The following is a 26,920-nucleotide window of genomic DNA, read 5'->3' as shown; positions in this document are numbered from 1 at the left end:
CAAGAGTTTTGATATGAACATAACACAGTCGATTAGCTAACATTATAAAGTTCGATTGGACAACACAACGCATGGATTAAATTAAATTACAAATTATACACTTGTTGTAATAGTTAGTACTTACTTCTTCTGTTGATGGGTTTAATGAAAATGCTTATTTGTTAGTTGAAGTTAGCCTAATGTTTCTTTTGTTGTTTTTTCAGGAAGTAAACAAGAGTGTTGACACATTACCATTAGTTATAACATACAGCCCTATATCTGTGGGTAAACTACGGATGTGGAGTAATATGTTACAGTCCATACAAATGCTTCATGGTTTAGGTATAGTACAACGAAAAAATCAGCTTAAAGCAGTATGCCTTCAGATGAACATAAAATCAGACTTGAAAACTAAAATGTACTAAGATTTTAGGAAAAGTAAAAAGATTTAAGATTCAAGTAATAATTTACTTGTAATGTGCGTTATATGACTGATTTTTCGGTATTTATAACTATATTTCTATGTTACTGAAGTAGTTATGGCTATTATTGCATAATTTTCCCTCTTTTTGGTAATTAACGCGGGTTGTAAGTGCCATTGATAATTTGTAAATTGCTTCCTTTTGGTTATTTCACATTATTATACTTTTAAATACATTTTCAAAATTTTCATGGTAAATTAGCATGAATCTGGAAGTGTGCTGCTTTAATGTCACTTTTAATTTTACACTTAACTTATTGTATAGCATCAATTATTCTTGCATAAAAACTGTGCATTCATTAATGGAAAAGAAAACATGCATTAACATGAAAAGTCACATGATCACACGGTGTTATTGGAGGGTGTTATTTTTTTAATGTATGTTACCCAGGACACAATGTGAAATAGCTTAATGCAATGACAGCTGCTGTAGTTTCATTATCAAAACATAACTGTCAAACAACATGGTACCAGGTAACATTCCAATATTCATCTTTAAAACTACTGATGTTATTCACTTGAAACGTTATTCATGCCTTAAAGGGACTCTACTGCGATTTTTGACATGACAGGACTGGAAATAATTTTTCAAGAATAATTTTCCATTTGATGTTGAGACCAATAACTTTTGTACATAATTTCAGATCATTGGCTCACTCTTAATTATTATAATTGTGAAAAATAACCCTAAATTGAAAAGCATTGCTGCACTTTTCACTCAAATTGGACTTAGAAAAGCACAAAATAAGATTTTCAATTTATTTTTGATTATATTTCTTAATTATCTTTTGCATATGTTTCTGTTCCAAGTGCCAAATCTCATTTATAGTAGACATTCAAATTTTGTGTTTTATGCTTTTGTACCTTGGAGTTCCTTTAAGAAATATTATTGAAGTTTAATTTCCAAGACCCATAACTCATGCATAGATTTTGAATGACATATGACCTTTTGTGAACTTAGAAAATTCTTTGCTTAATATCCAGACTTATTACAATGTCATGTTATTGAAATGAAATCTTTCTCTCTGTTAATTCTTACATTGTGCAGGCACTTCGTATTTTGCTATGAAGCACTGGAAATAGTCGAGTGCACTGTTCTACCAACAGCTTTATTTTTTTGTAACAGTTGTTAAAGAGAAAAAAATGAAGATTTAAACTGCTGTACAATATTCCAGTGAAGGGTATACATTTTGATGATATGTAGATGATAACTGTGAGACAGACAGGAAAACCTGTTGTGCTGGCAGCAGAAAGCCAAACCCTGCTGGGAACCAAATACACTGTAGCCTCGATAACTCGCTCTTCACTATAACGCTAATCTCAGTAGAGCGCTCATAGACCTTGGCTCCCCAAAAAAAAAAAAAAAAATTTTTTTTAAGTAGACTTAGATTTATAGCACGCTATAACGCTTGCTCAATTTGATAGCCAAGTACAATAATACAAATTGTTATTGATCGCCAAAGGTGTGAAAAACATGCCCAGGTAAGCGTTTATCCGCTCTTTTGTTGTTTTACCTGTCTTCAAATTGTTTCCAAAATCTCAATGTATTATTAGCCTATGTTGCCAGCATAGAGCCAGGACAGTCTGCCTATCTGGATCAGGTCTTATACTGTTAGCAGACTAACTTGATACCATCTTGATATCTCCATAAATTCAATTCCAATAATAGAAACTGGATATGTTCATGTAAAAACAATCAACAGGGTTAAATGACAATTACAGAACATGCAAAATTAGTTTACAATGTTTTTTGTTTTATTTCTGTTTTGTTTTTCAGATACAATGTATTTTGTTTATTTTTGTTTTGTTTTTCAGGTTTTACAGAAAAAGATACAGATGAAATTAAAGGCATTTTCTCTGACACAAATTTTGTGTTTTTAATGCTTACTTTTGCTGTGGCTGCATTTCATGTAAGTTTGAAAAAGATATTTGTTTCTGCCATTGATTTGGTTGTATTTAATATCTCAAAGTCTTTTATTACTTGTACATGACTTTGGTCATTATTTAGTTGTTTTTAATATAACTTGTACATAAATTGATGTCTTTAGATATTGATGCCAGTCTGACTCAGTCATTTGTTCCATATTTGATTTTTTTCGTACATATTTGACATAACAAAGTAACAGTTTTCAAGAAAGGATTGCCCTACCTCATAAACAACCATTAACAACCAGGCTTTATATGAAAACCACTAATATATGTGGGCATTGAGACGTTCCTAAAGTTCATATTTAGTCAAAAGTACAAAAATTCAAACGTTTCAGTAATATTTGTTTAATCCAAGTGTGTTTGAAGGTTGCCAAGGTAATAAAAAAGTATACGAAAAATTTTAATCAGTCAACCAATTTTCGTAATGAGTAGTTTACAATGTTGTTGAAATACATATGTAGATAAATTGATTGAAGAAATGTTGTTCCAAATGTTTCATTGTTTCTGTGAATCATTTTGAAACTGATGTGTAAAGTGACATTGTCCAGGAACATAGACGTCCCATGTATGTAAATATATACTAGGGTTGTTCAAAAAGTAATAGGACTGAAGTTCTACTGTTCACATTTTTTAGCTCACCTGTCACAAAGTGACAGGGTGAGCTTTTGAGATTGCTTTTCGTCCGGTGTCCGGCCGTCCGGTGTCCGTAAACTTTTACTGTAAATGACATCTCCTTATAAACCACTAAGCCAATTTCATCGAAACTTCACAGGAATGTTCCTTTGGTGGTCACATTTAAAAATTCTTCAAAGAATTTAATTTCATGAAGAACTCTGCAGGAAAAACTTTAAATACCCTCTTTTAAAAAACCCAAAGAGCTAAAGCTTAGATATTTGGCATGAAATATCTTCTAGTGAGTGTCTACCAAGTTTTTTTCAAATAAAAGCCCTGGTGTCAAAATTGGCCCTGCCTCAGGGGGTCATTGATTTTCCCTATATCCATATAGCAAAAACTTAAAAAATCTTCTTTGAAAGAACCCAAATAGCTAGAGCTAAGATATCTAGCATGAACATGTTCTAATGGGTGTCTACCAAGTTTGTTCAAATAAAAGCCCTTGGGTTCAAAATTGGCCCTGCTGGGGGGGGGGGGGAGGTTGTGGAGACATTGATTTCCTTTCATATGTGTATAGTAAAAATCTTCTTTTAAAAAACCCAAGAGCTCGAGTTTAGATACTAATAATGAAACATCATCAAGTGAATGTCTACCAAGTTAGTTCAAATAAAATCCCTGGGGTAAGGGGTAAAAATTGGACCCACCCTGAAAGGGGGGGGGTTATTTTTTCTCCCTATATGTGTGTAGATCTAGTAAAAACTTTAAATCTTCTTTTAAAAAACTCAAAGAGCTAGAGCTTTGATATTTAGCATGAAACATCTTCTAATGGGTGTCTACCAAGTTTGTTCAAATAAAGTAAATAAAATAAGCCACATATTAAATTGGCCCAGCCCCAGGGGCCTATATACAGGTGAGGGACTTCAGGGCGATCATGGTCCTCATGTTAAATTACATTGTACAATTTTACAAGAGAAAACTATCAGAACATATTCTATGAATACAGTGAAAAAAATCAATAAAATAAGTTTTATGCTTTAATAACTTTGTTGATGTGCTGCGCCGGATGCGTGTTACCATGGTTATTAGATCACGGGGGACACACATTAAGCACAAGAATGTAATAAACTTATGCTTAAATTGAAGAAAACATTTTACGATCGCCATACATATAAAAATATTCTAAATTTAATGGAATATGATGATGCAAGACTCTTAGTCCGATTACTTTTTGAACAGCCCGCGTATTTGAAATGCATGTTTGGGAGCAAATTTGTAACATTTGTTCAAATTGTATATATATAAGTTGACCATCCATTCTTTTTATAAAGCCACGTAATTTTGAATGCTACATAAAGAAATAATCATTTTAATCCCTGATAATTATTAGAAATGTATTTTGTTCGTATTTCAGTTACTGTTTGATTTCCTAGCATTTAAGAATGATATAAGTTACTGGAAGAATAGAGACACTATGGTGGGTTTATCAACAAGGGCGGTGGTATGGAGATGTGTCTCTCAGGCCGTTATATTCTTTTACCTTATGGATGAAGAAACAAGTTTATTGGTGTTGATACCAGCTGGCATAAGTACAATCATTGAGGTTTGTTTTCAACCTTGTTTTCTTCTATACAAGTTATTATTACATGTATCTTTTTAGCTCGACTATTCAAAGAATAGGGATAATATTGTACTAGCCCTGGTGTCAGAGTCGCTGTTGCCATAACACTTTGGTTAAATTTTTGCTTACAAGTTGTTATCTCCAAAACTACTGAAGGGAATGGATTGAAATTTCACAAACTTATTCTCTGTGATTATCTAACATGATAGGCACAGGTCCCATGACTCTGAGTGACCTTTCTTTGAAAAGTTATGCCCCTTTTCTTACTGTCAAGCACTTAGAATGGTTGAGTGTGCTGCCTTACAGACAGATCTTCTAAATTATCATTATTGTAAGACTATACTGCTCTTTGTATTTTTAGTCACCTCATGAACCTATATGTTTATCTTCCTTTTAACTCTCCTGATTCTCTCTATTTAACTCACTCTTTTTGGCGGGGGATATAGAAATAGTCTCCGTTCGTCCTTTCGCACTCACAGGAGAGTAATTATGTGGCTAGAGGGACAATAGGTAACTGTTCTTTCTCTTTGATGTCATTCATTCCGTAATGCTTTTATGTGGCTATTTTCTTTTGTGTGGCTAAAAAGAACAATAGAGAGAACAATAGAGTAGCCACATAATTACTCTCCTGTTAGAACGTCCGTCCTTCCGTCCGTCCGTCCACATTTTTGTCCGGAGCATATCTCAAAAAGTATTTGAGATATCAACATGAAACTTCATAGGTGCATAGATCTCATTCAGGAGGTTTGCAATGCACAAGAATGATAACTCTACCTTTCATAATTTTTGAGTTATTGCCCTTTGTTATTTTTCATACTTAATTTTTCACCTGAGTGGAGCATAACTCATAAAGTGTTTGAGATGTCAGCATGAAATGTCATAGGTGGATAGATCTTATTGAAGAGGAATGCTGTGGGCAAGAATGATAACTCTTCCCTATATAATTTTTGAGTTATTGCCCTTTGTTCTTTTTCATACTATTTTGTCCGGAGCTTATCTCAAAAAGTATTTGAGATATCAACATGAAACTTCATAGGTGGATGGATCTCATTGAGGAGGAGTGCAGTGCTCAAGAATGATAACTCTACCTTTCATAATTTTTGAGTTATTGCCCTTTGTTATTTTCCAAACTTAATTTTTCACCCGAGTGGAGCATAACTCAAAAGTGTTTGAGATGTCAACATGAAATGTCATAGGTGGATAGATCTTATTGAGGAGGAATGCTGTGCACAAGAAAAATAACTGTTCCCTATACAATTTTTGAGTTATTGCCCTTTGTTCTTTTTCATACTATTTTGTCCGGCGCTTATCTCAAAAAGTATTTGAGGTATCAACATGAAACTTCGTAGGTGCATAGATCTCACTCAGGAGGTGTGCAGTGCACAAGAATGATAACTACCTTTCATAAGTTTTAAGTTAGTGCCCTTTGTTATTTTTCATACTTAATTTTTCACCTGAGTGGAGCATAACTCAAAAGTGTTTGAGATGTCAACATGAAATGTCATAGGTGGATAGATCTTGATATTTTTATGCCCCCCTTCGAAGAAGAGGGGGTATATTGTTTTGCTAATGTCGGTCTGTCTGTGGGTCTGTCTGTCGGTCCGTTGGTCTGTCCGTCGGTAGACCACATGGTTTCGGCTGATTATCTTGAAAAGTATTTGTCACAAAGTCTTCATATTTCACATAGTGATTGGTCATAACTAGTAGATGACCCCTATTGATTTTGAGGTCACTAGGTCAAAGGTCAAGGTCACAGGGACCTTAAATGTCAAAATGGTTTCCACTGATTATCTTGAAAAGTGTGGATCACAAAGTCTTCATATTTCGCACAGTGATTGGTCATAACTAGTAGATGACCCCTAGTGATTTTGGGGTCACTAGGTCAAAGGTCAAGGTCACAGGGGCCTTAAATGTCAAAATGGTTTCTGCTGATTATCTTGAAAAGTATGCATCACAAAGTCTTCATATTTCACATAATGATTGGTCATCACTATTAGATGACCCCTATTGATTTTGGGGTCACTAGGTCAAAGCTCAAGGTCACAGGGACCTTAAAATGTCAAAATGGTTTCTGCTGATTATCTTGAAATGTATTCATCACAAAGTCTTCATATTTCACATAGTGATTGGTCATAAGTAGTAGATGACCTCTATTGATTTTGGGGTCACTAGGTCAAAGGTCACATGAACCTTAAATGTCAAAATGGTTTCCGCTGATTATCTTGAAATTAATGTATCACAAAGTCTTCATATTTCACACAGTGACTGGTCATAACTAGTAGATGACCCCTATTGATTTTGGGGTCACTAGGTCATAGGTCAAAGTCAAAGGGGCCTTAAATGTTAAAATGGTTTCCGCTGATTATCTTGAGAAGTATGTATCACAAAGTCTTCATATTTCACATAGTGATTGGTCATAAGTAGTAGATGACCTCTATTGATTGAGGGGTCATTAGGTCAAAGGTCAAGGTCACAGGGACCTTAAAATGTCAAAATGGTTTCCGCTGATTATCTTGAAAAGTATTCATCACATAGTCTTCATATTTCACATAGTGATTGGTCATAAGTAGTAGATGACCTCTATTGATTGAGGGGTCATTAGGTCAAAGGTCAAGGTCACAGGGACCTTAAAATGTCAAAATGGTTTCCGCTGATTATCTTGAAAAGTATTCATCACAAAGTCTTCATATTTCACATAGTGATTGGTCATAACTAGTAGATGACCCCTCTTGATTTTGGGGTCACTAGGTCAAAGCTCAAGGTCAAAGGGGCCTTAAATGTCAAAATGGTTTCCGCTGATTATCTTGAAAAGTATTCATCACAAAGTCTTCATATTTCACATTGTGATTGGTCATTACTAGTAGATGACCTCTATTGATTTTGGGGTCATTAGGTCAAAGGTCAATGTCACATGGGCCTTAAATGTCAAAATGGTTTCCGTTGATTTTTCCATAATTGAACACTTCCATGTACCCATTTTTGGCAAGTTTCTGTAATAAAATTACCAATTATGTGAGTTAATGGCTAGAAAGGGGGGTATATGTGTCGTTCGACATTCTTGTTCAGTTATTGCGCTTTGTTATTTTCAGCCATCAGTACTCACATAGGTTTCAAATCTGTATTCACTTGAGCCATCAGTTTTCATTACCTAGAGGCCTCTTAAAATGGAATTATTCTGCTCTACTACATATACATTCTTCTAATGAGCAAAACATTCGGCGGGGGATGGCCATGTTGACATGACTCTTGTTAAGCTTTATATGCCAAAAAAAAAGACTGCTTCAAAACATTTACCAACAATATGAATTTTCATATCTTTTAGGGATATTGAATTCATTCATATGAGAAATAGTTAGCTTTCAGGAATTTATGGTTCTATTTAGATGCTCTCTTTTTACCTGTAAAAAAATCTATGGAGAGTTACTTGATGACCTCTGTCGGTAAAGCTACAAAGTTATCGCATGACCGTAACTGTAAAGCTATAATTCAAATACATGTACTTTCCTGAAAAAGTATGTTTTATGCATTGTATTCATACTAAGAAAAGCAAGGGCATGATTGAACTTAGAGCTTATAGATAAATTACAAAACAGGAGAAACACACAAGGCCATACAGTATTGTCAGAAAAAAACAAAACACTTCAATAGAAAAACACTGATCTCTTTTTTGTCAGTTTTACACCTATGATGAAAAAGACAGTATTTGTATTTGTTAAGGTATTTTGCTACATTATACAAGTTGATTTTTTTCAGGCGTGGAAAGTAAAAAAAGCTTTCAAGATTGCATTGTCATGGAAGGGAATTATACCAAAATTAAGTGTAAGTTATAATACTGGTATATTTAAATCTTACAAAATATTCAATAATTTGGTGTGTTAGATTCTGATATTACCTTAGTAAAGTTGGTAAGATTGGTTAGAGAAATTTCAGACAGAAATAAAATATTCTGAAGAAATTCTGTCGATGTATAAGCATTGCAAATCAATTGATATTGAAATCTTGACCATACTAAATGTGTAATTGAAAAGTGTTATATTCATAATTAATGTTATTTAACTTAAATGCTGACCATGCTAAATATTTTGAATGGACTGGTCCATTTTTCAGTTTGGACAAAACCATTTATCATTTTAAGGGGGAAAATTTCAATAGTAATTGCTGACAGAATAGCAAACAGTGCATAATTATGATCAAATGGCATAGCTGTGTTGGCTAATCTTGCACTGGTCATATGGGTAAAGTCAGTTTGCGTCAGCATGCTACAAAGTTAATCTGTAATTCCTGGTACATTTACAAAAGTCAGCAGTTTATAGTATATGCATGTATTTTTTTTATTTCAGTTTGGATCTAGTAGTGATAAAGAGCTTGAGACTGCAGAGTTTGACTCCCAGGTTGGCTTTCTTGACATTCATATCAACAGACTTCAAATAATTAAATGAGCCGTGCCATGACAAAACCAACATAATGCGTTTGCCACCAGCATGGATCCAGACCAGTCTGCTCATCCGCACAGTCTGATCAGTATCCATTCTGTTCGCTATCAGTTTCTCTACTTGTAATAGAGTTGGTAAGCGAACAGTATGGATCCTGATCAGACTGCACGGATGCGCAGGCTGGTCTGGATCCATGCTGGTCGCAAACCCACTATGTTGGTTTTGTCATGGCACGGCTCAAATGTACAATTTATATAAACACATGAGAATGTCTCTGTTAATGATCAGAGATCTAGCTAGGAGTTCCTATGTTATATTGTTAAGAATTTTAAAGGGGGATGCTGATATTCTAGACATTCCAATTTATGGCAAATCAAAAGTGAAAAGATGCTGCAAATCAAGAGAAAATAGAAGTTTTATCAAACAGTTACTTAGTTTCGAAGAACACACAGCAGAATCTTTGGTCCTCAACTGCTTTTTTACACCAAGAGGACAGGAAACCTGTGTCGTTAATCACACTTTTACAATGAGTTATTGGAAAACTTAGTTGTTAGAATTAATTTTACATAAAAATTGATATTATATGTTTAATAGATATGCCTAAAGGGATCAAATTTTTACTATGAATAATAAAAATTTGTTTTGTTTATTTTTCAGGCAATGAAGTACCTATCATATATATTATATCCATTGTGTCTAGGAGGGGCAGGTTACTCACTGATGTATGTTGAACATAAAAGCTGGTACTCCTGGTGTATTCAAAGTCTTGTAAATGGTAATGAATTTTCTAAAATTGAAATAAGCTTTAAAAGCAGATAAGCAGTTAGTGCATGAGCCTATTTGTCTAGTGATTTAGCCAACCTTGTAGATCACTTGTCCCTAACTATTGTAGATAAGAATAGTATAAGAACTTACTATTCTTTCTTGTGAGGAGGATATATTATTAGTTATAAAGATTGTTGACAGGTTATATGGCCCTATATAAACGGCTGTTTGTAAATACAACCCGAGCCGCTAGGCGAGGGTTATAAGGCAAACAGCCATTTATATACGGCCATATAACCTGTCAACAATCTTTATAACGAATTTATAATACAGCAAACATCATTTTTAAGAGAATACTAGTAAGATTTCTTCATGAATCGACAACAGCTGTGTATATAAAACTATATAAACGTCACGATTATCCAATGAAAAGCGACATTACAAACGTGCAGTATTATAATACTGGCTATGAGAGATTGGTGGTTCTATTTTTCAACCAAAACAAACAGTTGCTATGCTTACCTTTATTTGTGTATGTATATGTACTAACTACTTGTATATGTATGTAGTGGATGGGGGTGCTGCCATCCTCCCCAAAAATGTTGATCCCTACTGGTTTGTGTATATGTTAACTCCTTAACATGTTGGAAACAAAAATGATCAGCCTTTGCCATTCTCTAGTTTAGAGCCAGGCCAGTCTGCACATCCATGCAGTCTGGTCAGGTTCAAGGCCGTTGGTTGCTCAATCTGTGTATTCAATATTGGAGTCAGACTAAAAAAAAAAGTGTTGAGCACCACATTAAATACCATATTTCAGTATATACCAAACAAGGTGCTTGCATCATTAAATGCTAAAATCTCGTCTTTTCACCTGTCGAAATGCACTTAAAGACGTCTAATTCATCTCCTGACACTGATTTATATACGATCATGAATGAAAAATGTAAGAATCTGTGAAAAAAGCGATATTTTTCTAGTTTATGATCAATACTTCTGTATGTATCTAGAGGTGCTGCTCCAACACTAGTGAGTTAAATCTTTAATATTAGAAACCTGTTTTACTTTGAATGGACTGTTCTAGATTTTAAGTTTGACAAATCCATTACACAAATACAGCAGGATAAAAGTCATACATTTTTCTTTATTTCTTACATTGGTACAGCAATTTGAGTTTGGTCAGATTTGATTTTGTCAATGATTTGAAATTAAGCGTGTCTTATATTCAGGGAAACCCAGTCTGTGCCCATAACTCTTAAGGTTTTCTACCTAGCCACCAATGATTAGAATATATAATTATACATACAAGTTGGTTTTATGAGTGCATTAAGACTCTTAAAAAAATTGACTTTTGACTATTTTGATAATAACTACCTTACAAAATGTAATATTTACATCATTAAGGAATTTTTACAAGTTATTTTTTTTTTCAGTAATATGCATACAATTCCTGAACATTAAAAAATAACTTGTAAAATTCCTATGATAATATAAATGACATTTTGTAAGGTAATTATCATCAAAATATTGCCATTTTGAAATTATAGAATTGTTTCAAATTTAAATTTGGAACGTTTTAAAAGATCATAGTCAATTTTTGCTTTAAAATTTAAAAAAGAAAAAGAAAATGCCATTAAGATCATATTAATGGAAATTACTAATATTCGTCTTTTTAATACCTTTAATATTAACATGGGGGTTAAAAAACAGAAAACCCTATAAGATTTTTCTCAAATTTAAAAAACGGGAAAAAGGGAACCATTCGGATAAGCGATATTGCTTAATAAATTTTATGTTGTGTTTTGTTGTTTATTTCAGGTGTTTATGCTTTTGGATTCTTGTTTATGTTACCACAGCTATTTGTGAACTATAAGGTTTGTGATAAAGAATTATTGCATGAGTTTCCATAAATAAGATAATTAAAATATTAGATTTAGTATTTGATGTTGAAGCTCAGGGATTCAGCCTGTCTTTCCTTAACTATTACACAATTATTTGGTTTAGACATATTTATTCCCAATATTATATATAATGTACATACAAATAAACAACAAACAAAATATTTTAACAATATGGAAAAGGATGAGAATGATAGACAAGTCTTTTAGAATTCTTCTCTCCTTTATTTTAACACAACAAAAGTACCTTTATATTAAGGTGTAAGTTTTGCTATAAAAAAGCGTGGTTGTTATGGCTGTAAGGAAATTAAATTCTTCCCTAGTATATAACCAGGAACAAACATCTTTTCAAGATTGTCTTGTAAGGTGGATAGAAAATATTATGCAAACTTTGCATTTATATTATTTTTTATAGACATTAAAATTTTGAATTTCACAATGTTGTTGAGTATTTTGAACAACATATCCCCAGTTAGCTTAACAATGGTATACCTGCAGTAAGCTTAACTATGATATACCTCTAGTAAGCTCAACTATGGAATACCTCCATCCAGTTAGCTTAACTATGATATACCTCCAGTTAGCTTAACTATGATATACCTCAATAAGTATGATATACCTTAATTGGTATACCTCAAGTTAGCTCCACTATGGTATACCTCAAGTTAGCTATACTATGGTATACTTCAAGTAAGCTCAACTATGGTATACCTCCAGTTAGCTAAACTATGGTTTACCTCAAGTTAGCTCAACTATGGTTTACCTCAAGTTAGCTCACTATGGTATATTCAAACATTTACAAGTTGAGAGACAGAGAGCTTATCTTCTGGCCTAATTTGATGACCAATATTGGGTCATGTTTCCAATGCCATAAAGTATTTTCCCCAATTTTAAGGAAAAAATTCCAAATTTAAGGAACAAGAAAAAGGTAAAATTGTTGTCATTTTGTGACATTTATTTGCACTATGCCATAGAAAATTGTAATCTTGCATTCTAAACTGTAATATGTGCTTATGAGTGAAATATAAAAGGAATTTAATTAACCAAATATTTGATTTCATTGTCTTATTTGATGTATACAATATGTTCTCAGCATTCCTTATTTGTATAAAACATTGTAGAAATTCCCAATTATGGATGGTTGAGTCATGTTCCAAAATTGCTGAGAAAAAACCATGAAGTAAATGTATATAATAACAATACTAAACAAAATGCATGTGAACAATTTGAGAATTGATTAATAATAATTTGATATATTTGTAAATTTAAATGATTAAAATCTGCAATGGTTTTCTATTTCAGTTGAAGTCTGTAGCACATTTGCCATGGAGAGCTTTTATGTACAAGGTATGTACATGATAATTTGACAATAACCAAACATTGTTTAATTTTGCAATACATCACAGCAAAATGAAGAGAAAAAAAATTCTCTGTTGACAAATTTTAATAACATTCTTGTTTTTTTTTTTCTCTAAAAAGCAATTATTTCAGTTGATAAATTTTTTTATCACATACATTTGTACCTTGTATTTACTCGCAATGTTAATGAAAAACAAGTTGTTGATTGTGAAGTCTATCCCATCATAGCTTATACTGGATTCAGATATAAAATATTCATCAATAATTAACAGACGTTTTATGAGTGAATTCTTCATGCAAATTGGTACGATGTGTCTCTGAAACTTTTGAAAGAAATGGGTTTAAACTTCACACACTTATTTTAGGACATAATAGGAGGTCACTGTATGGGGTTCATAATTCTAACATGAATTTTAACTGATTTATGGCCCTTTTGAATTTAGAAATTTTACATTATTCAGGCTCATGTTTTACTTTCAGGCACTGAAAAAAGTTGAGCACACTAACCTTGCACAGTTCTCGTTTTATTGCTAATCTGACATGAATTTATCTATATTTTCAGGCATTTAATACATTTATAGATGACATTTTTGCATTTATTATCACCATGCCAACTGCACACAGACTGGCTTGTTTTAGAGACGATCTTGTTTTCCTTGTTTACCTCTACCAAAGATGGTAAGTCAAAACTTACGGGTTCTATTTTGCTAGTATTTCATTAAAATTGAACAGATTTTTTATAAAAAATAAATGCTTGAAGCATATTATGTTACTATTTCTTTTTCTATTGATAATATTCTAATGATTAAACAAACTAACATTGAAATGATCGATTAAAAAAAGCTTAAATTACAAAAGTTATTACAAAATCAGTACTTTTAGTGCTTTGATAAAAATCCATGGCCAATTGAGTTATTAGTCCCCTACCGGTTTACCGGAGGGGACTTTAGGTTTACCCTCCGTCCGTCTGTCTGTCCGTCCGTCAGTCCGTCCGTCCACAAAACTGGATCCCGCGATAACGCAAAAAGTACTGAAAATATTTTAATGAAACTTGGTATATGGATAGATGGCAGTATGGAGATTATGCACGTCTTTTTCTTTTCTTCCTATGTTGAAAATTCTGGTTGCTATGGCAACAAATAGACTGAAAATATGGCAAATTTTACACATAACCTGGATCCCGCGATAACGCGAAAAGTACTGAATTTTTTTTATAAAACTTGATATATGGATAGATGGCAGTATGGAGATTATGCACGTCTTTTTCTTTTTTTCCTATGCTGCAAATTCTGGTTGCTATGGCAACAAATAGACTGAAAATATGGCAGATTTTACACATAACCTGGATCCAGTGATAACGCAAAAAGTATTGAAAATATTTTTATGAAACTTGACATATGGGTAGATGGCAGTATGGAAATTATGCACATCCTTTTCTTATCTTCCTGTGTTGAAAATTCTGGTTGCTATGGCAACAAATAGACTGAATTTCAAGATTTCTGATTCTAGTTTTTAAGTTTTTTTCACTATAAATTCTTTATTTCTTAAGGTATTTTCCTTTAAACTTTAAAAATAAGTTGCTAGTCATCAACCACATCATATGTGACAAAGTTTACCACTCTAGCACAAAATTTATCAGAATTACCTCCCTTGAACTTAAAATTTTCATGAAAAAAAACATTGTTTTTTTAGCTCACCTGTCACAAAGTGACAGGGTGAGCTTTTGTGATCGCTTTTCGTCCGGCGTCCGTCGTCCTTCCGTCGTCCGTCGTCCGTAAACTTTTACTTTAAATGACATCTCCTCATAAACCACAAGGCCAATTTCATCCAAACTTCACAGGAATGTTCCTTTGGTGGTCACCTTTAAAAATTGTTCAAAGAATTTAATTCCATGCAGAACTCTGGTTGCCATGGCAACCGAAAGAAAAAACTTTAAATATCTTCTTTTAAAAAACCATAAGAGCTAGAGCTTAGATATTTGGCATGAAACATCTTCTAGTGAGTGTCTACCAAGTTTGTTCAAATAAAAGCCCTGGGGTCAAAATTGGCCCCGCCCCGGGGGGTCATTGATTTTCCCTATATGCATATAGTGAAAACTTAAAAAATCTTCTTTTAAAGAACTCAAAGAGCTATGGCTAAGATATTGAGCATCAAACATGTTCTAATAGGTGTCTATCAAGTTTGTTCAAAGAAAAGCCCTGGGGTCAAAATTGGCCCCGCCCCAGGGGGTCATTGATTTTCCCTATATGCATATAGTAAAAACTTAAAAAATCTTCATTAAAGAATCAAAAGAGTAAGAGCTAAGATATTTAGCATGAAACATGTTCTAATAAGTGTCTACCAAGTTTGTTCAAATAAAAGCCCTGGGGTCAAAATTGACCCCGCCCGGGGGGGTCATTGATTTTTCCCTATATATGCATATAGTAAAAACTTAAAAATCTTCTTTTAAAGAACTCAAAGAGCTATGGTTAAGATATTTAGCATCAAACATGTTCTAATAGGTGTCTACCAAGTTTGTTCAAATAAAAGCCCTGGGGTCAAAATTGGCCCTGCCCCGGGGTCATTGATTTTCCTTATATGTGTATAGCAAAAACTTAAAAAATCTTTTTTGAAAAAACCCAAATAGCTAGAGTTAAGATATTAAGCATGAAACATCTTTTAGTGAGTGTCTACAAAGTTTGTTCAAATAAAAGACCTGGGGTCAAAATTGGCCCTGCCCCGGGGTCATTGATTTTCCTTATATGTGTATAGCAAAAACTTAAAATCTTCTTTGAAAAAACCCAAATAGCTAGAGTTTAGATATTAAGCATGAAACATATTCTAGTAAGTGTCTACAAAGTTTGTTCAAATAAAAACCCTGGGGTCATAACTGGCCCGGCCCCAGGCGTGTCATTGTTTTTAACTATATGTGTATAGTAAAAACTTTAAAAAAATCTTCTTTTAAATAGCCCAATGAGCTAGAGCTTAGATGTTTAGCATGAAACATTTTCTTATGGGTGTCTACCAAGTTTGTGCAAATAAAAGCCCTTTGGTTAAATTGGCCCTGCAATGTTTGGGGGGGGGGGGGGGGGGCGGCCTATATACAGGTGAGCGACCTCAGGGCCATCATGGCCCTCTTGTTTAATAACTTCTTTTTTTCTGAACGTATCTACTTCAAACTTCATATAAATGTTTCTTATTATCACTCAACATTTGTGAGTGTTCAATACTCTAGCAAGACTATTTTCAGAATTATGCCCCTTTTGAACTTAGACTATTTTTTGAGAAATTGGTAATTTTTACTCCAACTTCATCAATCATGATAGAATTTTCTTCAAACTCCCACATCATTATAGTATGACAAGGTTTATAAATCTAGCATCCATATTTCCAGAATTATCTCCTCCTTAAACTTTTAATTTTTCCTATTTGTTCTTTTAACTTTCATTTACTTCAATTTCAAAATAAATATTCAATATTCATACCTTCATTACTAATTTTTTTTTGTTACACTCACATCATGTATGACATCGTTATTTCCTTTTTTATTAAATTTTGCTTTTAAAATGTTATATTTTGATAACAGGGATGTTTAAAAAATAAGTTTAGACTGTCCTTCAGTCCGTCTGTCTGTCTGTTCACTGTGATCACTTTTAAAGAACTTATTCAACAAATTTACTTAAAATAAAAACATAAGTGAATGGCCAATGGCCCTTCAGAATGTTGCTTGGGCTCTTACCGGTAGGGGACTTATGGATTGCTTGCAATACTATGATAATTGCTTTTTGTCATTGGCTTCATACCTTTCACAGCTTTAGGTTAAAATCCCGAGGACATTGGATTCGTTTATGTTAGGAAGCTTTCCATTTAGCTTAAGGAACATTGGTGGTCCTACTTGGGTGCATGTTCGTGCCCCGAAAAAAATGCATGGAGAGACACCTCATGCTTCCTCATCCAGTAAAGCTCAAAAGTTGCCACATGACCTTTACTGTGTTGGTGCAACGTAAAACCCTACAAAAAAGAAAAACAACAAATCACCATGAAAATAGATGGTTCTATGGGTTATGGCTGTATCATGCTGAACATAGATATTTGAATATTTGAGCTGCTTCATGTCAAAACCAACATAAACAGTTTGCCACCAGCATAGATCCAGACCAGCCTGCGCATCCGCCCAGTCTGATCAGGATCCATTCTGTTCGCAATCAGTTTCTCCACTTGTAATAGGGTTTGTAAGTGAACAGCATGGATCCTGATCAGACTGTACTGATGCGCAGGCTGGTCTGGATCCATGCAGGTCGCAAACCCATTATGTTGGTTTTGTCATGACGCCGCTCATTTGTATATAATTCCAGGTTATATCCAGTTGACAAGAAGAGAGTGAATGAATATGGCCAGTCATTTGATGATGCAGTGACTGAGAAACCAAAGAAAGAATAATCCGTAATTTATTATACACCTGCTTTAAGTTGATGATGTAGTACTCCTTTTGTCATGATGCTGTTTTTGACATAAAATCATTAATTGCTGTCAAGCTAGACTTTAAGCAGCACACCATTCCAGATTTTTCTTGTTGTTGTTTTTATTTTTAATTGTTCTTATTGTAAAATATTTAATCAGTAACAGAGTTAATTATTTACTTATAAAAATGAAATATTTATGAAATAAAATGCATATTTTTATTTTCTGTCTTTTCACTGTAAAACTATTTTTTACTTCAGTGAAACATATTTTCCATATTTTTACTTGTGCTTGCTACTTTCTTCTAAATTTAGCAAAGACACAAAACTGAAAAGGAAAACTTGACTATAAAAGAGAAAAAAATATAATGTAAAGAAAATTCAAGTTTTTACTATTATAAAAACACGATTTGTTTTCATCTTATGATATGGAAATTATCATATTTCACTCGTGGCTACTGCAACTTGTGAAGTATTTATTTTTTAAACCACTAGATGAAATTGAATCATGTATTTATAGAGAAAAACTTACAAATCCTCTTTAGATTTTTGTTGATAAAACTAGAAAAATCTGTCATAGCTTTCATAGTACATTCAAAGTATTACCTTAACTTTACATATTTCATGAAATATACATTAAATTTCTTAAAGCAGCATGCCTCCAGATTTGTAATAATTTTCATGAAAATTTTATAATGTATTTGAAAATATAATATTGTGCAGTGAAGAATGTAATTAACACATTGCAAACAGCACTCACAACCCAATAAATTGCAAAAATGAGGTCAAAATATGCAAAATAGCTCTTACTGTGTTAGTCACGCAGTAGAAATATGATGATGAATTCTGCAAAAGATGTCATTATTCACACATAATATCAAAATTATTACTTGAATCTTTTTCTAAAAAAATTTTTTTTACTAAAATCTACATTTTTCTCAAGTTGAGTTTCTTGAAATACTGTGGCTTATCTGGAGTCAAGCATCTTTAATTTGATTTTGTTTTATAAATTTCTTTATTAGTATTATTTTATGATAGCTTGGAAGAAATTTCATTGTATATTAAATAATCTTTTTGCTAATAGACCATATGGTATAATCTTGTTGGTCTGTGTGATTCCAAGCTTAGATTTCAAATCAACCAATGAAATAATTGCATTGTGATAAAGGTTCATATATTGAAAGAAAAAAAGTTTCGCATAATGATGTAATAAAGATTCACATTATCAGAAAAAAAGAACTTTGTCTATTCTTCAAATCTAAAGAAAATGTTTTAATATTTATATATTTATTGTTAATTGCCAGTATATTTCATCTTGGGGACCATATTAACTGATATTATGTATAGAAAACTAGAAATATGTTGGATGCCTTCACTTTATTTGTTAAGGCACCTTTGACCTCTTAGTGTGACCTTGACCTATGAGCTAGTGGTATTGGTCGTGTGCATGACACACCAACTCATCATGCTTCACTTGCATGCCATATTGTTGATGCATAAAAGACATATGGGACTGACAAGATTTTTGATCTACTGACCTTTGAGCTCTAAGTGTGACCTTGACCTGGGAGCTAGGCATCAAGGTCTTGCTCATGACACACTGTCTTATCAATCTTAACATTAATACTAAATTGTTTAAAACCCTTGATGCATGACAGAGTTACAGCAGGACAAGACTGCCTCCCTGGTCGAGGGGTTTCAGTCGATGACTTCTAATCCAGTTACCTCTCTGGCGTGGGTTCTATCCACGGGAGATGCTTTGGTAGTTTAGAGCGGAGGAAGGTAGTCTAGTACTCGTGTAACTCTCCAGGAACAATGGTTAGGAAACTACCTGCCTATATGACTGAAATACTGTTGGAAAAAGGTGTAAAATGAAACTAACAAACAATAACAAACAGCAGGACAAGATTTTCAAACTTCTGACCTTTGACTTCTTAGGGTGACCTTGACCTTGGAGCTAGTGACTATGTCTTTCACATTGCACAGTCTGTCATAATGCTTCAAATTTGTGCTAAATTATTTCAAAATTTCTTGATGCATGACAAAGAGTTGAGAGTCAGACAGCAGTTGACTCTGAACATCTAAGTGTGACCTTGACCTGGGTCTTAAGATCTAGTTCTTGTACTTGATGCGCCATCTCATTGTGCTTAACATTTGTACCAATTTTTTTTAAAATCCCCTAATGCTTGACAGAGTTACTGGCTTAACAAGATTTTCTAAAGGTTGACCTTTGACTTCTAAGTGTGACCTTGACCTTGGAGCTAGGGTTCGACTTCTTTTGCATGACACACTCACTCAGTATGCTTTACATTTATGCAAGGTTATTTCAAAATCCTTTGATTGCATGACAGAGTTATGGGCAAGACAAGCTTTTCAAATGCACACCTGGACTGAAAGGCCAGGGATAAAACTATGGCCTCTTGTCATTATCAAGGGATGAGATATCAGATGACAAATATTGATTTTACATACAACTACTGAGTATAACTTATCTATATTTTTACTTTCATTAGAATACATGCTCTTTGCATACAATTATGATTTGTATTGTTTATAAGTAACCACTGCATGTTGTTATTTTTTTTCTAATCATTTTTTGTCATCACTGTGATGGAGTATGCCCATTTACATAACAACAGCACAGTTTTAAACATCCTTTTGACTGGGCGTGTTCTATGATTATGCTTTTGGTAAATTTTCATTATTTCTAAATATTTTCATTAATTTGTTGTTGTTGTTTGTTTTAGATATTTTATTAATTTGTCATAATTATTGATTTTTTTTTTCAAATCTTTATAGGTTATTAAATGACTGAATAAAATTGTTGATAAATCAATATCATTTCTATTGGTATAAATATTCAACATGAATTGATACTTGCCTGAAGTTGTGAAATTTTAATCAGATTGAAAGTAGTCATTTTTATAGTGAAATAAAAAAAACTAGTCCGTGCTAATTTTACATCACAAAATTTAATTTATCAGATTTGTTGGCCTTTTAATTTTTATATGAGAGCATGTTACAGCCACTTGTTATTTTCACAAGGGAAGTAAATTGTAACAGCCCTATATTATTGCAGATCTTTGTATATATTGTTTTGTTCTATATGTTGATTTTGTCAAAATTCTTGCTGATGGTGTCTGGTTATTGATTATTTCAGGATGTTTCGATTTTTAATGAATTTGGTTATTTGTAGTTTTTTTTCTGGAACTTACATTATATTTAAGTCCCAGTTTGTTTGTTTTTTGTTGTTGTTGTTCTTTTTTGTCCGTTTTTTGTTGTTGTTTGTTTTTTATATAGTCAATGTCAAATCCATTTAAGAATTTTTAGCATGATAAGGGTTAAATCAAAATGATGATGGTTTTCATTTCCATATTTTCACTACAGTCAATACATTTCTTTTTTAAGGGCATTTGTATTTTCAACCTACCTGACTTAATATGAGATTAGTTTATTATCTCCTATCAAGTAGTATAGAAGAAATTGAAATGTTTTACATGTGCTGTGAAAATTTGACAATATACTTGTATATTTCTTGTTTCCTGTAAAATCTGTGTCTACATTTGCTATATTTTTATTGCAATTAATCATTTATATATTATGTGACTTTCCACAGTAAATCTTTGGAATTGTTATATATTTTTCAAAGTTATTTGTATATATATTTAATAACAGATATTAATATATAATGTATATTAAAATTATTTAAGATCATTTTCTAATTATAGATGCATACAAATTTTTTCCTATTTTGTTTGGATTTTAAGTAAGGCATAGTGTTTTCGTATTATATTTACAATTCTTGTTTTTATTTCACCTGTAATGGGTCTGTGAAATCCCCTTCAATTGTATTATTCACTAGATAGTTAATAAAGAAATATGGGGCTATCCTTCTAACCCCAGCATTGTTGAATACAGCTGTATACCAAAACTGCCATTTTGTTACTTCATATACATGTTCATATATATATGTAATTGTTTTACGGTGAATGTAATTCTTTATTTACCTTTCTTGAATTTTAATAGTATATTGACATACATGTATATATTGAGCTGTTTTAATGGATATATATTTGTTTTTATGTTGTTAAAAAATCATGTTAAAGTCAACTAACAGAATGAAATGTAGGTTACCCATGAAGCAGGTTGCACATTTGTGAAATCTTTGTAAAAACTTTTATATAACCTAGGCACATTTTGTTAGTTTGACTATTCAAAGAACAGGGAAAGCTCTTGTAGTCAGCAAGGGCTGTGAACATTGATTTTGACAGAATAATGACCCTTTTTGAACTTAAAAAAAAAATTCTACATTATCCAGGCTCTAGTTTTCATTTCAAGCCTTGAGAATAGTGGAGCACAGCTTTTGTTCAAATTCTTTTCAGATCATATTATTTAAAGTTATTGTACAATTTTTATAATTATCTTAATCGTACTGAAGATAAATTTGAAAGTATATTACACTAATTGATGCTTAACACTTCAACTTCCCTTTCTTTCTTTATTGAATAGAACATGCATGTATTAAGTGAGAAAAAAACATTGGGAGTTTGGGAGGAAAAGTATATGATAATGAACAAACTCTCCTTAATAACCTTTTGAATAAAAGGGACTCCACTTAAGTTTTTTTGGCATGACAAGACTAGAAATATTTTTGTTTACCATTTGATGTAGGTTAGGACTAATCACTTGTGTGCAAGTTTTCAGATCATTGTCTAGAATCATCATTTATATAGTGAAGAATGACCCAAAAATGAAAAACTTTTTTCACTGAAATTGTGCTAAGAATCACACAAAAAATTTGATTTTCCATTTAATTTTGAGCATATTTCTTCATTATCCTTGTAGAGTTTTCCATTTTAAGAGATTCACTTGACCTAGGCAAAATCTTACGTTTTAAGACTTTTCAACATCCTTTAATATATTCGAAATGACTTGGAGCATAGCCTGCATTTTCATTGGCTATAGTAACTTATTGCTTTAATAACACATAATTATGTAACTTGTTATATCTAATAAAGTTACAATAAACAAATAGCAGTATGGCCTTTTTCGATAATAAATTATTGGCATGTTTATTCCAATATATTAGTGGCTCATGAATTGAGAAGGTAAAATTAGGTTCTTAACATTAAGTTCTTCAGTTTGTATTTCAGAGGAGAAAGTTGTGAAAAACAGTGAAAAACATAGCAATCATTGAAACAAGTCTCTATCCAAGCCTTTGAACTAAATTAAACATTTGAAATTAGGATTTGCATGTCAGAAAATATGTACTGTAAATCCTTTTATTAAAACATTTTTTTAAAGGTTACCATAATTTGAAAATGAAAGAAAGAATGAAATAAATAAAGAGAGAAAGAAAGAAAGAAAGAAAGAAAGAAAGAAAGAAAGAAAGAAAGAAAGAAAGAAAGAAAGAAAGAAATATATTCTAGTCCTGGATTATAATATTAAGACTTATTACTTTTATGTATTTATATTGTATATTTGTTTTCAGCATGCTTTGTATCTGAGTATAGACTATTTATTAAGTGCCTTAAGTTATAAGATTCATTTTTCAATGTCATATGTTTCTAATGGGAAATTTTCAGTTTATAACTTGTGGTCAAAAAGTCTACTTCTGAAACCAAGGGTTGTGGTTTTTGTCCTACTTTTACAACCACAAAACTTTCAAAGTATAGTTGTCAGCATATGAACTAACCCAGAGTATGACTGCTACACACCAATAACTATATGTGATTATTATGACAGTAAAATATGGGGGCATCTTTGACCTTTAAACCACTTGCCCTTTACTGCTATGGGTTCAAATCCCAACAGGGATGTTGGGCTCTTTCATGTGAGGAAGCTATCCAGTTAGCTTATGGTACATCGGTGTTTCTACTCAGGTGCCAGTTAGTGCTTGAAATAATGCACCAAAGGGCACCTTAACTCTTCCTCCACCTGTAAAGCTTGAAAGTCGCATACACTGTATTAGTGCAACTTTAAAACCAATCCCCCCAAAAAAATCCATATAGGTCTGCCATGATAATTGTAATTTATTATTCTAAAGGCAGGAAATAATAAATTTATTCTTAACCTTCCCAATTACTTAATTGGACTTGTTGAACTTTTATTTTTGAACTGTCCATTATCAGTTTCGGGGATATCAAGATGAAAATTTAAGGTAGTTGGCAACAGTAGCCTGGCCAGTCTGCATGGTTGTGCAGGCTGGCCTTGCTCTGTACTGGGGACACAGTAACAAATTGTTTAAATGATTTGGAGTTAAATTTCTTGTCTGTTTTTATCTGACTCATATTACATGATATTCTCTTTTAATATATAAATACATTTATTTCATCTCCTTTCTATTTTTTTTTTTTTTTTGCACATGTACAGATTGGTATTTTGTTATACATGATTCTGTAACGAGTTTACAAAGCATGTGATTGTATTTAATTACATTTTTCGAAAGTTAAAGTTTATGGAAAAAATGGATAAAATTGCCTCTTTCAACAATATAATTACATCTTAAATGTGTACTGACAGCACTGTGATGTTTTAATTAATGTTTGCAATGTTACTGACTTGATCCATTTTACTGTTGTCAGTTAAAGTATATTGTGCAATTCACCATTCAACTTTCATGTCATGGTTTTGAATTCTAACACTTTTTGCATCTATTGGGACAAAATTGATCATAAGTACAGGACTTGAGTAAAGTAGAGTGTAGAAATTGCTCCTTGACAGTAGTTGAACTTAAAACAGAGACATTTTAGTAGTGAAAAAGTCCAATTGGCTGAAATCAAGTCACATTTGCCTCATCTACAGTATATGTATGGATGTCTGAGTTATTTATTGTTAGGAATCTGACAGAAGGTCAATGTTTTTTACCAGTAAACCACTTGCCTCTCACCATTGTTGGTTCAAATCCTGTCAGGTACTTTTGTTTTTGTTTTTTTTATGTGAGGAACTATACATCTAGCTGACATAACATTGCTTATTCTACTCAGGAACCTGTTCATGATGGAAAAATAAAAGGAATGGCACCTGAGCTCTTCCTCCACCAGTAAAGCTCGAATGTTGCAATATGATCTTTATTGTGTTGGTTCATTATAAAACTCAAGGAAAATAAAAAAAATCTTTACTGGCCATGTTGGAAAGTAAAAAAGAATAATTTGATATAAGAAAAGAGTTCTTCACAGGTCCCTGTTTGTGCATTTTATTATGTGCATGCTTCCTCCACCAATATGACTGCTTCCTCCACCAGTATGACTAGACCTTTTTTCATGTGATACCCTTTAATTCTTCTACAGAAGCGGGTTATGATTGATTTGACCTTTACCCTGAAAAAAAATCAGTGGGACCTTACTTACTTCCTGGCGTTCACAATTACACGACTAGGCCAGTATCAGTGGGACGTTGAACTTAATCATTTCCTTACTCCCAAGAAATTAAAAAATTTCAATCATTATATATATCTGAACTTTAAAGATATTTTTTATAACTTACACACATACTTATGTATGGAGACATTATTTTAAGAAATATAAAGGAAATTTCAAAGAAATTCTGAGTTATTTTACAATAGCATTTCAAAAAGCTGTATTTAGTAGGCCTATTATTATGTTGATTAAATAAACCTGTTATTTGTACCTATAAAACCAATCATTGTTTTATTAACAATTGTGTTACATTTTATTGTTGTTCTCGTGCAAATCCAGAGGGGTGGGGTGGGTTGGGATATAGGGGGTTATTACCCATCTGGGATAAGGTTTATAAGTGGAATCTCTCTGAGATTTGGATATATATATTGTTCATTAAGTACAATCATGCAAATCTAGTGAAAATCAGCAATATTTACTGCAGACAGCCTTTTAACTGAAAACAAGTAAATGTTGACCCTTTTGTGGAATATGCAGTAACCCATTGTCAAACCTGCAAGGCCCCCCTCGGGATCCGCATCAGATTCTGTTAGTATACAAGTGTATGTTATATATTGTAGCTGAAGATTTTTAAATGTATAACGTTGTAATTTATATGTGTGCAATGAAATAAAAACAGGAGATAAAATTCAGATGTTATTTATTTCTTATTGTTTTCTTTTTCTAGCATTCTTTGAGTTAAAAAGTAAGTCAATTTACCCATGACTTATTTGAACATGTTTAGGTGAAGGTCTGTATATGAGTTATTACAGTGTTGTAGACATCACATAACTATCAACAAACTATTTAACATTAAAAAAATTGTTTTATGAGATCATTAGGAAAAATTCGCACTACAGTATTAATAATTTAGATTATATTCCTTAGTTATAATGATAACTTGCAAATTGTTTCTATATAATATGAATAAATACAGAAGTTTAATGATCATATTTGATTTACAATATTGTTATGATTTTTGCTGAAAAACTGATCAGTAAAATCACCTGAGAACCTGTCATAAGATCATTATGATATATAGACATAGAATAGAGGAAGCTGTAACCTATCTTGTTTATACAGAATATATATGTTTTGGGGAGATGATATATGATATATTTATTTTTGTAGAAAAGATTTCCTGACTTTGCAGAAATATACTGTAGTTACTGGAATAAAGATAAATAGCAGTGTCTTAACATTTTACTACTGAATGTGCGTATTAAAATTACATTTGCCCTGTATTGAATTTGGAACAGTCCAAAGTTTTTGTGTAGCCTCTACAGAGTTATGGCCCTTTTATACCCGGGCACAACAAAGTTATAAGGTGGTACACTGGAATTAGCTTCTTCGTTTGGACGTCTCCCTGTCTGGCAGTTTTTCCTTTTCCACCCAATAACTTAAGATTCCTTTGACCCACAGTCTTCATATTTGGTATTTAGATTGGTCATGATTAGTAGATGACCCCTCTTGATTGAGGTCACTGGGTCAAAGGTCAAGGTCACGGGCCTTGCAAAAAAAAAAACTTGTCCGACCAATAACTGAAGATTCCTTTGACCCCACAGTCTTCATATTTGGCATGAAGGTTGGCCATGACTATAAGATGACTCCTATTGATTTTGAGGTCACTGAAGGTCCAGGTCACAGGAGCATTGACTAAAAAATGTTTGTCCGCCCAGTCACTTAAGATTCCTTTGACCCTCCGTCTTCATATTTGGCATGGAGGTTAGTCATGATTAGTAAATGACCACTACAGATTTTGAGGTCACTTGGACAAAGGTCAAGGTCACAGGGACTTTTTGACTAAAAAAAACTTCCGCTCAATTGCTTGTCAATGGTCTTCATATTTGGTATTGAGGTTGTTGATTACTAGTAGATTACCCCTATTGCTTTTTAGGTGACTGTGTCAAAGGTCAAGGTCTCAGGAATTTTTACTATAATAAGCTTGTCTTCTCAAATGCTTAAGAATGCCTGTCTGCAGCGTATTGATTTTCACATTTTCACATTTGAAGT

General features: G+C 32.6%; 1 protein-coding gene across 1 annotated transcript in view; it reads left to right on the top strand.

Moving 5' to 3' along the window:
• The window catches only part of LOC132726473 (lipid scramblase CLPTM1L-like), a 43,193-nt gene extending 20,677 nt beyond the window's left edge, over positions 1–22,516 (top strand). Inside the window, exons 7-16 of the mRNA XM_060711789.1 lie at positions 204–321; positions 2,276–2,370; positions 4,413–4,601; positions 8,373–8,438; positions 8,960–9,010; positions 9,710–9,827; positions 11,633–11,688; positions 13,015–13,059; positions 13,634–13,749; positions 17,406–22,516. Coding sequence (XP_060567772.1) covers positions 204–321; positions 2,276–2,370; positions 4,413–4,601; positions 8,373–8,438; positions 8,960–9,010; positions 9,710–9,827; positions 11,633–11,688; positions 13,015–13,059; positions 13,634–13,749; positions 17,406–17,490 — 939 coding nt within the window. The 3' untranslated portion in view covers positions 17,491–22,516. The remainder of the gene's footprint in view (positions 1–203; positions 322–2,275; positions 2,371–4,412; positions 4,602–8,372; positions 8,439–8,959; positions 9,011–9,709; positions 9,828–11,632; positions 11,689–13,014; positions 13,060–13,633; positions 13,750–17,405) is intronic.
• Positions 22,517–26,920: the final 4,404 nt, after the last annotated feature.

The sequence above is a fragment of the Ruditapes philippinarum genome, unplaced genomic scaffold, assembly GCF_026571515.1.
Source record: "Ruditapes philippinarum isolate M1 unplaced genomic scaffold, ASM2657151v2 ctg33_1_1_1_1, whole genome shotgun sequence".
Taxonomy (NCBI): Eukaryota; Metazoa; Mollusca; class Bivalvia; order Venerida; family Veneridae; genus Ruditapes; species Ruditapes philippinarum.
Note: the sequence above shows the minus strand (reverse complement) of the source record. Positions and strands in the feature narration are given on the sequence as shown.